The sequence below is a fragment of the Rhamphochromis sp. 'chilingali' genome (assembly GCF_963969265.1).
Source record: "Rhamphochromis sp. 'chilingali' genome assembly, chromosome: 2".
NCBI lineage: Eukaryota > Metazoa > Chordata > Actinopteri > Cichliformes > Cichlidae > Rhamphochromis > Rhamphochromis sp. 'chilingali'.
Window position 1 is genome coordinate 4633280 of NC_137930.1, and position 15328 is coordinate 4648607.

At 39.7% G+C, this 15328-nt stretch overlaps 1 protein-coding gene across 1 annotated transcript in view; it reads left to right on the plus strand.

Moving 5' to 3' along the window:
• znrf1 (zinc and ring finger 1) overlaps positions 1-8367 on the plus strand; it is a 64108-nt gene extending 55741 nt beyond the window's left edge. Inside the window, exons 3-5 of the mRNA XM_080864133.1 lie at positions 4544-4649; positions 7183-7274; positions 7458-8367. Of these exons, the coding sequence (XP_080720259.1) occupies positions 4544-4649; positions 7183-7240 (164 nt within the window). The 3' untranslated portion in view covers positions 7241-7274; positions 7458-8367. The remainder of the gene's footprint in view (positions 1-4543; positions 4650-7182; positions 7275-7457) is intronic.
• Positions 8368-15328: the final 6961 nt, after the last annotated feature.

Genomic DNA, 15328 nt, shown 5'->3' on the forward strand with positions numbered 1-15328 from the left:
AAACTGGATTCCTGTACAAGCTTTGGTATTAGAGAAGGTCACAGCACATTAATGTCGTTGCAATATTACGAAAGGAATTAAACGTTAACACTAAAGTCAGCTGTAAGATTCTCTGGGACTGTGGTGGTTTGCTAGAACAGAGGTGACAGGCTGCTGCCTGATATGGTTAAAAGCCTTGCAGCTGCAGCTGCGATCAATACTGAGACTTCTGGCTGAGGCAGAGCTGTGATGAGTTAGAGCGCTGGCTTCATCCAGATGACCTCATTTTTTAAAGCATTTCCACAGGTGAAGCTAACACGATTGAACAACCCTCTTAACTTGATTATCAGCTCAGGTCAGGTGTTGACTTTAAATTTAATACACTTTGCACTCATTTCCAAACGGGCAAAACTGTGTGGCTTAAAGGACTGTGCCGGCTTTTTGGCAGTTGATTGATTTCTGAGTTTTTCCTGGTTTGATTTGCAGGCTAATAAGAAGTAATGTGCAAGATGCTAAGAGGAGGACTGGATGTATTGTTATCAGACGCGATGTAGATTACTGCCACTTAATCCAGAGTGCTTATTCTGAGAGATCCTGGGTGTTTTTAGGGGGTGGATGGATGTGAACAATAGACAGGAGACACTATTTTTCAAAAGAAAGAAAGAGGGGAGGGAGGGATGAGAGGAGCAGGGTTATGGGAGTTTGTTGAGGAACTAAGCTGATTTGCAGTCTGAGCATATGCTGTCTCTTATTCCATCTCACAGTCTGCCCCCATCAAGTATCCTTCTTTTCGCTTTACTGATAAAAACGGGATCTTCTATCATTTTGGCAAATCCTCAATGCCGTTTTTTCCAGCCTCAAAGCAATGATGTGTGGCATTTCCACATGAATAATATTAATGTGGGTTCCTATGGTTGCGTAACAGTGACTGAAACTTTATCTAGGGTTAGGATTAGGTTATGGGGTTATGGCTGGGCTCAAATTCTACCTCCACTGACAATTTATGAGGCCTTATCTGTGACTTTATTTTACAGTTAAAAAACTTTTACAGGTCATTGGATTAGAGGATAATTCCTTATGACTTTACATATAATGTCAGGTCCAAATTCCGCACAGATCCCTGCAAATCTAATGATACTGTGCTTTACTAATGAACTCGGATCACATCTCTTGTATGCATCTTGTTGTTATATGTTGGTTATGAGATTTGCCAAAGATGGGTCCTGGACAGGCAATAAGTGCACCGTAAAAAAAAAAATCTTTAAAAAACAGTAATATTCCAGCAGCTGGGGTGCTAAAATAATACAATACAAAATAACAGAAAAAAACTTTCCCATGAAAATACGGTTATTTTCAGTAATGACAATACAGTTTGCTGCCCTAATTTTACATGGGATTTTGCATTTTTCAAGTGCTTTTAAACATTAAATTAGGAACAATTTAATGTGATTAAACAATGAAATTACCTATAAAAAAGGTCAATGAATGCGGCAATATGAAAAATAATACCTAAATGTACAGAAATATACAGTTAGTTTAAATAATGATGGATTGCATTCATATAGCGCTTAAAGCACTTTACAATTCCACTTCATAATTCCCCTCTGACCATCACCAGTAGGGGGTAGGTGAAATGTCTTCTTGCCCAAGGACACAACGACCGAGAGTGTCCGAGCCGGGGCTCAAACCGGCAACCTTCTGATTATAAGGCGAACTGCCAACTCTTGAGCCACAATCGCCCTAAATAACAATAATAATAATTATTATTTGATGTAAAAAAAGTTTATGCGAATGATTTTATATATTTTTCCATAGCATTACATTTGAATTTTACAGTTTTACAGTTTTTTACAGTTTTATCACGATATTTTTTACAGTGTGGGTGGATGTTAAGAGATTAACATGCTGCAGTAAGACAGTGAATATTACTGTGATGGTTCTAGTTCCAAGGAAGGGCTAGAGGTCGATACTGGGGGACTGGCAGGTTAACCTGGTTAGAGCTGGGGGGTTTTTTTGCCACCAGCAGAGCAGGAACATTTTCCAAATGTTTTGGTGTTACAGGTTTTTTTTTTTTTTTTTTAAAAAGATCTTTATGTTCCAGACAGATGTGTGTGCGTGTGTGTGTATGTGTGTATATATATATATATATATATATATATATATATATATATATATATATATATATATATATATATATATATATATATATATATATATATATATATATATACACACACATATATTGTTAATCCTCTGAGGTCTAAGTCATGATTAATATTTAATTTTTCCTTTTATTAAATTGTTCTACTAAGTCTTGCCAATCAGAGAACTGTTCTACTTAATTAAGCTCTTAATTTATGTTGCTGCTTGCTGTGCTTAATATTTTGGGGTGTAAAACAGGATTTCCTAAGTTTTTTGGATGAAAAACCTCATCTGTCTCACCTTATCTTTTTAAGTACAACGTGACAGTGGTTGAAGACGGAGCACCGAAAATTAGTTTGAGACTCAGATTTAGATTTAACAATAAAACACATTAAGCTGAAGAATCATTCTGTAAAATATAAAAATAGATTGTTTAATTTTACTGTTATACAAATGTACAATGTCAGCAGCAATGCTCCTGCAGGCTGTGGCATTCAGACTATGATTGATCATTTTCCGGGGACCAAAGTATGCCAAGAAAACATTTCCCACCTCATTACACCAGCAGCAGCAGCAGCAGCAGTGGCAGTGGTGGCCTGGACAGTTGACATAAGGGAGGGTGGGGCCATGGATTCATTCTGTTGATGCTAAATTGTGGCCCTAACATCTGCGGCTTCAGCAGAAAAGGAGATCCGTCAGACCGTGGTGTTTTTTTTCCTTCATTCTTTACTGGTTCAGTCCTGGGGGGCCAGTGTCCACCACCGTCACAAATTTCTCTTCTTGGCTGACAGGAGCTCAAACCAGTGTGACCTTTCATTCAATTCTGAGTAAACTCGAATTCTCAGGGTATCAGCAGTCGCAGAAATACTTACTATGCTGCAGTCGGTCACATGTTTGATGTTCACTAATGCTCCTGACACGTATTTATGTAGGCTGAGGAGTCGGCAGTTTCATTCGATTGTGTTTGTACTTGTAGCATTGGGCACAGGACACACCCAAGCCTGAGTAAAGTAAAGTATTAACTAAAGTAAATTAAAAACACTTTGTAAGGGCTTAGGTTTGCTTCCTCTAGTCGTCCTTTCATCATCACCATCGACAGCAGGTTATCTTGACCGTGTCTACATGCTTACGTGGACTGAGATGCTGCCATGTGATTGGCTGATTAGATGTTTGTTTGAAGAGCTGCTGAAATAGTTTATGTAAAAAAAAAAAAGGCCAGTCAACGTATTTTTTCAGTTTTGATTGCCATTTATATCTGTAAAGCAACTCTTAGGGGGCAAAAAATAAAGTTTTCTGATTTTCTTTCATTAGCAGGGACATAATGTTGGATTACATTTTGTGCTTTTTGTTGTTTTTGGCATTTAAAGTGTTTTTTGAATCTACATCATTGTTTCCTTTGGGGAATCACTCTGAATGCTGACATATGTGTTGCTAATTGATGCACCACAATGAACTGGTTTTGAAACCTTTACAATAATAAGTTCTATTTGGCATCGTGTTGGGTTTATGGAACTGAAAACAGGGGGTGGAGGGCAGAGTTATTGGCTAGTGCTAGCGACTTTTTAAAACTAAGATTAAAAAAAAGAAAAAAAGAAATCACCATCTACAGTTTCTGAAGGGGAATATATTGCTGTATTTTGTTGTACCAGACTGTAAAGTTGGGTGTGTAACAGGAGTGACTTGATGTTACAACCAGCCTCAGCTGTCCATAAGAATAATAACATTTTTTGCCACATGTGGATTGGCTTATTTTTTGGCTCAGAGGTTGTAGCTTACATAAATACCCATGATAATAATCCATTTAATTTATATAAAAGTTTATTTTAGTCTATGGGTCTATGGGGTTCACTTAATCATTTGTAGTAAGCCTCAAGTGGCCATTTAAGGAACTGCAGTTTTTGGCACTTTGTTTTTATGGTTATTTATTTATTTTCATCACAGGAAATATGATCTTGACAGTTCTAATATTTGTCCAATATTTCAGTGCACCCCTACTTTTGTTTATGAGAAACCAGCACAGAGTTTCTTTAATGTTAGACAGAAACACTCTAAAAGTGAAGCCAGGTTTTCAGGGAATATGAATATGATCATACACTGTGGATGAAAGAACCATTCTGCATTGCTGGGTTACGCTGTATATTAGCATGAAAGCAGAATCTCAGCACTCGTTAAGCAGATTGAAGAAATCAATCCAGTTCCACAAGGAGAAACAGACTCGAAGCTCCTGATTCATCTCCAAACTCGTGCATGTTCACTGCTGCACGGAGCGAACGGTAACCACTAAGCTGTGTCTGCTGTGTGCGATGCACCAATCTGCTCCCCCCCACTGCTCTCTACTGTGTTTGATATGCTCTGAAATGTTTTTGGTGCATACTGATTCGTCTTCTGCTGTGTGTGTGTCTGTGTGCGGCTGCCACCTCAGATGATGTGTTGGCGAGGGATGCCGGTGAGTGTGTGATATGTCTAGAGGAACTGCAGCAAGGGGACACCATAGCCAGACTGCCGTGCCTCTGCATCTACCACAAAAGGTGAATGACACACACACACACACACACACACACACACACACACACACACACACACACACATTTGAATCACTGCCCGTTATATAATTTTGCACTTCTTCTAATTAAATCGACTTACAGCATCTCGATAAAGGCATTCCTTAATGATGGACGGGTCCTGTGCCTTTGATTTAAAGGTTATTCATATTATACTATTGAATGATAGCATATCTAAACACTGATATATCACTGTCACATTATCTGGATGGCTTGAGATGATTACCACATACGAATGGAAAAGCCTTATGCAACTGCCTATTGATCCCTAGAAGTCCCAAAAGTCCCGGGTTCACTGAGTTTGTCACCGTAATGTAATCAGAATTATATTTTCAAAATAAAGGTGGCTATATAGTATATTACCCAGGAGAAGTACTCCGTCCATACATTTTCTACCAGCAGTGTAAGCAGAGAGCAACTCCTAAATGAAACTAAAGAACCGTTCTGAGAATCGTGTTTTGTTTCTTTTATTTTCTCTGTTTGTTTGTGTTGTTCCTCCCAGGAGAATATCCTCCATCATGACCTTAATAATTTTTACATTATATTGAGCTCATTTGTCATAAAGTTAAGCTAAACGCCTGCAAGTTTTTGCGTGTGTTTAGTAAATAACTGCAAGGCTGTAACTCATCATTAGCCAGCCATTAGACCCTAAAGCCCAAATTTACATGTCTGAATTGTTTTCTTGCGTCTAAGAGTTAAAAACTTTTATAATGCAGCTCAGCATAACTTCCAGAAAAGAAAAAAAAAACATTTGTTATTAATGACATCATTAAGTGAACTGCATTTACCATCTTCTTACACACATTAGCTTGTGCTCACACAGTTTATATAAGCTAGCACTGGGATGAGGTATACATTAGACTCCGGGTCAGTAAGTAAGCTGCTCAAAAAAATGAGTCTCACCTGCTTCTAGACATAAAAGCCCAGACTTTTGATTTTTATAAATAAGGTACTGACAATTCAAACAAGTAAAACAACATCTTAGCTTTTCTTACAGGGAAGCCTGTTTTTTCCATATGATGCATGCTGACTACGCAGTCATGGATTTACAACTGGATGCACTCTGATGATAGTGCCTTTTTCCAACCAATACCTCCAACAGATGTTTGAAGCGTAGCAAATGAAAAACAGAAACTACATATATATATATATATAAAAGAGGCATATCCAGGTGTCAAAACTGAAGCTAAAGGAAAAGAGCGGTAAACTAAGTTAACTACGTTTCTTTTATTTATTGGCCAGCAGGGGGCGACTGCTGTGGTTCCAAAAAGACTTCTGGTTGTATAGAAGTAATAAAAAGGAGTTTCATCCAGCGTATGCTCATCGCTCAACAACTAATCACTCAGAAATTGTTAGCCAATGAGAGTGCAGTTTCACAGTTAGCTCCACCCCTGCCTCGTAGTGTCCTGTGTCGAAACACCGAGACGCAGCAGCAAAAACACTCTCCCCAAGGTTTCGCAATAAGAGTAATCATCATTCATACTGTGGATGATGGGCGCTGTTTGCTTTGTGATTGTGATCAAAATGTCACATGGGGCACATTTACTCACAGAATTTTCACTTTTAGCCTCCGAATTTATATATCTGGGGCACAGCTCCACAGGGCCACATTGATTCTGAAGTATCGTTTTGAAAACAAAAGTCAGTCATTTTAAGACAGCAATGCAATATATCAGTTTATTTTATTTTCCTTACTTTTCTCTCAAATCAAGTTTTTCCAGCAAATTATGTTTTTCAGTTCCAGCTTATATGTGACGTGTGTTAAAAACAGTGAATATTACCAATATGGTGTAAGTACGGTGTTTTGTTGAAAAATTCATACCTGAGTTACTGTTATAGCTGTTACCCTTCAAGTGTTGGATTCATATGCTCCTAAATGTTACATAAATCATCTTTTTCCTTCACTGTAGTAATTTTTAAAAAGGTACCATGCTTATATAAAATCCTGGTAAAATGCTTGGAGCTGCTTTGCAAAACAGCTGCTTTTTTTGGTTATTAAAAAACATTTTGATGGTTGCACCTCATGTATTTCTACTTGTAATGTAGCATTTTATACTTTACGGTGCTTAAATTGCTGCTTAAAACAAAAGATGTCCTTCCACCCACACACAGACTTATGGGGTGTTTTATTGCAAACTTTTCCATAAACACAGCGAGAATGTAAAATGTTACAAGTTGAGAAATAATGCACATTAGTGCCGCTCTTGTGTTCCCCCCTGGGTCTCGTTTACAGTATAAGTTGCATGTTGTGTATGTATTGCTAATGTGGGAGGATATGGAGGCCTTCCAACATGCCTACGTGTTACTTTAGCAACAACCCTCTGTAGTATTGAATCCATCTTAGACTGCAGTATAATTCAATTGTGTTCTTATGAGCTCTCAACGCTTAATCAAATTTCTATTTTTATCAGCTGCATAGATCAAGTAATCGCACTAAGTTCACTCTGTGTTTGTAGCTGCATTCAGGACGCAGCGTCATGCCTTCTGTTTGTTTCTGCAGCTGTATAGACTCATGGTTTGAGATCAATCGGTCCTGCCCTGAACACCCCTCTGACTGACTGACCACCGGGCCCACTCTGAATACTGTTCAAGGTAAGAAACACACTCAGAAGGCCAAATATTACAGACGAAATGTGTGTACAGTGTGCAAAAGAGCCAGTGTTGTCTTTTTACTGCTGCTTAAATGGTGGATTTGATCAGGACAGACTGAAAATGAGGCATACATACCAAAGAGTAAAATCTCTTTCTGTTTCTTGACCTTCTTGTCTGTTACAGGACATCTCGTGGTCCTGCCGGGGATATCTGGACACAGGCGTAACCAAATCTGGTGAAACAATCAAAGTGATCAACACTTACGTATCCTGACAGAATCCATCATCCTACCAAAATAATTACTCCTTGAGAACTGAACCAAAAGAAAAAAAAAGCGTAACTGTCGAACCATCGTTCACTCCCTCCATCTTACATCTGCTGATGATACTGCTGAGAACCCACCACCCTTCCTTTCATCCTTCGCACCTCTTCAAGCTAACAGAGTCCCTTAAAGGGCTTAGTTGGCCTCAGCTCCCCTTCTGACTCAACCGCGGCCAGCTGCTTCCCTGACACGCTCAGGTCCTCGCAGGCCTTACATCACATCTTTGGATTCAGGCTTGTCAGTTACTTGTGTCCAGCCCTCCCATGGCCTTAACTCGGAAGAGGAGTGGAAGCAGAGCGGAGGAAGGAAGAAGGAAGGGAACCAGTGATATGGAAGGAGGAGGAGAAGGAGAAAACCGGCAAATGGATGATTGTTGAGCTGCAGGAGCTCGCTATGAGAAAAAGACTTGTACATTAGTGGGTGGGCCTCTTATCTCAATAGGACGTCAACTTGGTGATGTCCTATCATAACAGACTGGCTCCCAGTGTGCTCTTTTCTCATAGTTCCTGCCTCAGTTCTGCACTCTTCCTCACCAATATGACTCAAATAATTAATTTAAAGTCTCCGCAGTGCTATTTAGATGTGGTTCACGCATACCTGGGCAGGCAGAAAGAGTCAAAAGTGTCAAACTGGGACGTCAGCTTGTCTTGTATGTATGGGTTGGTAAGAGGGACTGGGGGCTTGGTGGAAAGGAGCAGTCCTGACTGGGAGGCCAGAAGGAGCCAGCGATGTAGTTTATGCTCCTACTGTGTGATATGTGTGTTTGGGATGCTTCACCTGGTATGTGTATGTACACTATGTGGGTGTGTGTGTATGCGTGGACTGGTGACAATGTAGCTTTTGCTGAAGCCTTGTGTGTGTGTGTGTGTGTGTGTGTGTGTGTGTGTGTGTGTGTGTGTGTGTGTGTGTGTGTGTGTGTGTGTGTGTGTGTGTGTGTGTGTGTGTGTGTGTGTGTGTGTGTGTGTGAGTGTGTGTGTGTGTGTGTGTGAGTGAGTGAGGCAGCATGAAAGGTTATCGTAGAGGGCTGACTGAGACAGTGCCGTGAGTGTTTTGAAATGTTTACAGTGTAGCTGTCCATGTTCCCCGTGTGTGCGACTGGCAGTCCTCCCTTTACTTTGCTGATGTTTACAGCTACAGAGAAGCGACATGACATATTGTAAATTTCACTTGTAACCTCTCTCGGCTCTTTCTTTTAAGATCTGCCAGATTTTTCATGTGATCATGATTAGTCATTTTCTTGTGAGAGCCTCGAGTAAGAGCCAGTGTGAATGAGTGTCTCTGTGCATATGACTGTTTGCATGGAAGGATTTCTGAACAGGCCCACTGGGCACAGCACCAAGGCCCAAGGAGTCAGATAACCCCGGTCCAGAGTCTGTCTTTTCTTGCTAATAAATAATAAGAGGACTTGAAAATACTCAAAAAGACCCAAACAATTTGAAAATGGAACAAATAAATAAAAAGAAACTGAAAATATTCTAAAACCAGCTCCAAAGAAATTTGAAAAGATCCAAATCAGAGACCCACAGCTACCTAAAACAGCTACAGACAGACTCGACTGACTCAAAACAGCAACAAAGAGACTTAAAATGATTTAAAACTGCTGCAAAGACACTTAAACTAACTTCAGTGGCTACCAAATGACTGAAAACAACTACAAAGAGACACTAATGATTCAAAAATGACGTAGAAAGATTCAAAAATAACTCAAAACAACAGCCACGACTACCAAAGGGACTCAAAATGACCTGAAACAGCCACAGACAGATTAATGACACAAGAAAAAACAACTACAGACGCATAATAATTTATAATACTCAAAATGACTCAAATGAATCAAAACAGTTAGAATTTTTTTTAAATGGGCTCAAAATGTCTACTGAGAGACTAGAATGACTTCCAAACAGCCAAAAATTGACTCTAAATAATTTAAAACTGCAACATGGACATTCATAATCAATTAAATCAAAGAAATTCATAATTCCACAAAAACAAATGAAAATCAGAATTTCTAAAACAATTTAAAATGATGTAAAAAAAAAACCCCAAGAATTTTAAAGAAATAAAAAAAGGACCAGGTAGAGAAATAAATGGACACAATGGAGGAACAAACGCAGAAGCACCCTGAAGACGAGCAGAGGTGGACAACAGCGACGACCGTGTCAGTTAAAGTCTTTTGTCGTTTCTTTGTGTCTTCCTTGGTGGAGGCCTTTTACAAGCCTGTGCCCGCGGGCCTGTTGGCTCACGATCCATCCATGACTGTTCGTGCATGTGTGCTTGCAACTGAAAAGGCGCCTCTTGGTCTTTGCGACTGTCGGTTCCCCACATTGTATTTCTGCTAGAGCAGGTCTGGCTGTCTGCGACGGGAGACGTGAGCCACTCAGACCCTTAAAAGGACTCTGTAGTCCCACTGTGGAGCCGCTGAACGGGGCTTATTTATTCATTTGTTCATATTTAACAATATTTGTTTAATATTCCAGTCATGTGGGGTGTTACTCACTCTTCAGAATGCCAAGAGCTGATGTGTGAAGACTACTACGAATCAACATACAAACTGCATTTACAAAGCTACTGTAAACAAATGGTGGAATAAATTGTGCTAGATGACAGACCATTTTCAGCTTTCATTCTGTGACCCAGATTCAACTTCTCCAGCAGGAGAAGTGGGTTTCATGGTCAACCTGCATGTGTTTTACTGGGACATGGTGTTGTTGCTGATCCCTTCAGGATAACACTCTTACATCGCTCAGAAATGTTCAGCACACAACCCCCCCCCCCCCCCCCCCCCCCCCCCCCCCGCCCTTCCAGGAGTTATTTTAGGACTGAATGCGAGGTATCTGCTTTCAACCTATTTCACTCTGTCATTTAACATTTAACAACATTTCCCAGAACCCAATCTGATAGTTTCCAGAGAGAAAACATTTAAAAGGCAATGAGTATGGGGTAAGAGTTTAAAATCTTTGTTTGTGCATTAGACTGCCTGAGTCATGAAGCCTGCAGGTCAAGAATAATGAGATAGGATTGGTAACTAACAATAAATCAACACTACGAGGTCTAATTTCATGCTGAGAAGTCAAACCCTAAACCTAACTATGTTGTAAATATAAACAACAGTTTATGAAACACTTTTTACATACATTTTTTCTTTTAGTTGCCACGACTTGCAGGAACAATTTCCAAAAGCCCCAAATTACATATTCTGATACCACAGGATTAGCATCAAGGGCTTTACTTTACTAGCCAGATAATGAAAACCACTGAAAACAGACAAATCCTTCATTTCCAGCCTGAACATAGAGGTGGTTCAAAACAGCAAGCCCAAATGTGTGTGTCAATAAAGTTTTAAATCAGTTCTGATTGACACATGTAGACACTGCAAGAAGCCCAAGATGGAAAAAGAGGCACAAAACAACAAGGAAGCTCAAGCAAAATGAAAGCTAATCTATATATCAAGGGAATATCAGAGCATGCAAGCACGGGACAACAAATAACCCACAATTCCATGCACATGTGCTGCACACCGATCAAGGCTGTCAAAGTCTAACGTCGGTAATAATCTGAGTGTTTAAATATATATGTATTTTTTTTCTACACCTAATATACTTTTCGAATTTGTAAAGAATTTCTTGGTGTATCTCAAATGAAGATGGGTTGAAATATTCACAGGTCTCCAGTTGGCAGCATAACTCAAGAAGTCAGTTTACATACTGTCGAGTGTGCCCAAAAGGACACTTACCACAGTTTATTTACACAAATGCATGGCGGGAAACATACTGAGCATGTTGCATAGTGCGGGATGTCAGCAGATGACTTTACAGAAACACAAAAAGAGCGCTAGTAGCTGCAAAACAGCTGCAAAGACACAAAAGACCAAAAATAACAATGAAAAAAGATCTGAAAGGAGCAGGAAAATGAACACAGATGGCCTGTATTTGTATAGCGCTTTTCTAGTCCTAAGGACCCCAAAGTGCTTTACACATCCAGTCATCCACCCATTCACACACTGGTGATAGCAAGCGACGTTGTAGCCACAGCCACCCTGGGGCGCACTGACAGAGCCGAGGCTGCCTGGCGCCACCGGGCCCTCTGACCACCACCAGTAGGCAACGGGTGAAGTGTCTTGCCCAAGGACACAACGACCGAGACTGTCCAAGCCGGGGCGAACTCCCAACTCTTGAGCCACGATCGCCCACAAGTAAACGCAAAGCAATTAACAGAAAGAAAAGCCCCTCTCAGGCTTCATCAGTTTGTTAAAGTGATGACACTTTGTCATGCAGACTCTTTGACTGGTGAGACATGACAGAATAAAACAGTACTTGTGCGATATTATGTAATATACATCAGTACACAAAATTTTCTTTTCTTGTCTTGCAATATTTTGACAGCTTTTTCATTTAAGAAGGCAACTTCCAGTATGTAGTCATGGAAACAGGTCCATATGCACTTGAGCAGACCTTAAATGGGTCAGGCAGATGTTCCACTGCAGGTTAAAAACTGCGACATACTGAACTTGCCACTGCTGTGCTGTTTGCATAACTGCATACTGCTCACTTCCTTTTGGAGACAGTCATGGGTCTGCTGCTGGATGATTCACCTGAAACACTTCTAGATGCAACCTGGAGCAACAAACTGATTGTCAGAGTCTTTCTGTCTTCATCACGGAAAGTCTGTGTCAGAAACGTATGATTCAGTCTGACATAGACGTTTCACTGCAGAGGAAATAAATGAGGTAAATTTGAACATATGTGAAAGCTTGGAAACATTAGTGTGGCCCCCTCCCAGCAATAAAAGGTATGTGAACTTTTGCACTACTTTTTTACACAGCGTTAAACACGTAAACACATCCTGAAAAACAATAAATCAATCAAAACATGCATGCATGCATATTCAGACTTGATCCTGTGAACAGAAAAATAAATGGGCATCTTTGAGCCTTACATGAGATTATTTTGGGCAAAGTTAAACTATTTTTGATAGTTGCAGCACATAAAAGAAAGAGAAGAGCTGGCAGCGCCACGTGGGAGGCTTACATGTCTGCCTATTTACAGCTCCACCTCAGCTCCTAGAGTCCTTCCTCTTTATAGGGTTAAAATCCAAAAAACATAATTAATATTAGATATTTAAATTGCAGGCTGAAGCAGTTTTACTGTGTCATTTAAAGTGGAAAAAATGATTACTATATAATACTTTTACAGCCATTTGTGGGAAGGTGGCATTATTTTCATTAGGATTTTTTTTCTCTGACACTGTTGAAAAAATAAGAATGCATGAAAATCAATGCTGCCAATCATTGACCCAGCTTAGGACCTGATAAAATTAATTGGATCATTTACTCCTTAAAATGTATTTTATGGAGATTACTTTTGGTTTGTTGTTGTTTTTTTTGATAAAAATTAGTGGAGCTATGTAAACATACTGGCCTTTAAAGGGTTAAAATCACAAAACATATGATTAAATACAAATAATATTTGATATTTATGTTTCAGGCTGAAGTAGTTTTAAACACCGAGTCATTTAAAGTGGAAAAAATATGACTTTATAAGAATTTTTACAGCAGTTTCTGAGAAGGTGGCATTTTTATCCTCGGGGTAAAAAGAGCTGGGATTTTGGGATTTTTAAGGTTGACAACAGGATCCTAAACTACGCTGACTCTATAAATAACTAAAGTCCTGCCAAAACCAAACAAAAAAAAACAACCTTGCTAATAACCTAATTAGCAGCTGTGTGTAGTTAGTAGAAATGTACAGTTCAAAATGTAAACGAACAAGTCAGTGCTACCTAAAGGTGCGAACAACATTAACAACTGCAAATTTGATAAAGACATCACAAAATATGTCAGTTTTATGCTGTTTTTTCTGTTGCCTTTCCAAATGTACACATGTTAGCAAAGTTTCCTCTACAGCATGTGGGGATTATATCATTTTATATCATTTTATATCAGGTTGATTCTTTTACATCTTTTTATTTAGCTTTGAGCAGTGTCATTTGATTAAACATTTATTCCATTTATTAAACATACAGTTTCAATCAGTTTCAATCTTGTTTTTCAGTTTCATAATGTCCATCAAAGTGTTCCAGGTTCACAGCCGGTGCGCTCTCACTCATATGTAAAGTAATGCCATTTTGTGAAAGTTGCCAGCATGTCTCAGGGCCTCAGGATGTCCAGGCTGTGACTCACTGGATTGGGGTATTACTGATACTGGGCTGTCACTTTCAGCTGGTCACCAGTGGTTATTTTATGCCAAACCACAGTCCTTCTAAACCACATGCAGACACAAATTACTGAAGCAAGAAGATGTAAAAAACCAGAGACATCTTGTGCACAGTGCTGAGATGCAGGTGGCATGTGACAAAATACAGTGTGATGTACTGGGTTTAGAATTTATGGCAAATTTTTAACATTTGCCAGGTTTGTGTGGGTCACTTATATCAGGGTTAGGGGTGGGAGTGAGCTTAGGTTAACATCCATCTTGTTTTAAGGAACTTTTGCCTGTTTGCTTGAAAAAACTTACGGCAGCAGAACTGCAGGACCAAAATGTCTTCATGGTACTGTCTGGAAAGCAAATCTTAACCCTAACCTTAATGCTGAGTTCAAGCACCTCTCCTGTATAATACGTTTTGGTTAATTCTGGGTAGAATCATGTTACTTTGCGTAGACACAGGACCTCTGAAGGGTTCCTGAAGAGTTTGGCACTGAGACACTGACAGATGATGCTTTGGGTCATGTGGGTTGTGGGCTTCTCCATGGATCTGACTTGTTCACGCGCACCCTTCAGATTCTGGATCAGATTAGGAGTTTGGAGGCCAGCTGAAAGACTTTAGGCTGTTTCCCTGCAGCCATTCCTGGGCAGGTTTGCGGTGTAGTGGGGATACACTGTCATGCTGTCCGAGGCAGCTGCCATCAGGGAGCACCACTGGGGAGGAGTGTGCTTGGTCTGCAGCTATGTTGGGTGTGTGGTACATGTTGGTTAGGAGTCAAAACACCATTCATATCATGCCAGAAGTTTATCCCAGCCAAAAATTACATAATAATGACACAAAAATCCTCAAGTTATTTATTTGTGACTTTAACTCTGTTCCTGATTTGAGTAATACTTCACCTGTCAGTGTTTACGTGCTCACCAAATCAACCAGAAGTTTTTGTTGGTTTTTTTTTTTGCAGGAATTCCATTCCATATTTTACTCAAGAGTTTCTTCTGGAGCACCCACATTGTGTCACAATGCCTAATGCAGTGTTAGCGGAAAGTGCTACGAACTTCAGCACAAAGTGTTCAATCCCACTTGCGTGTTTTTCTAATATTAGAGCGCTTCCGGTCATAATGTGGTTATGATGCCTCATGAGCGCCACTTCAAATAAAGTGTTGCAGGCCTGTTAGTGCTGAGATCATCCCTTCTGCTTATTATGGCCATGATGCATGGAGGGATTTCAGGAGAAGATTTTAACTTCAGCATTATGATGCATGGAACACAGAAAACCAACTAATAATAATAACTGCAGCTATTATTGCCTGTTTATGGGACACACAGTGTTCTCAGTCTATCATAGCCTGCAGCTAACAGAGGGGGATGATGTTTTGTGGAAATTAGTCAGTTTCTCACAGTGAAAAGTCCCTGCTGGCTCAGCTCAAACAAACGAAGATAGTACCTTCATTCACTACTGCTGCATTTTATTTAAATTAATGACTTATTTTACATTCTGAGCATTTGAATAATCACATGTTTATTGTGGATACTA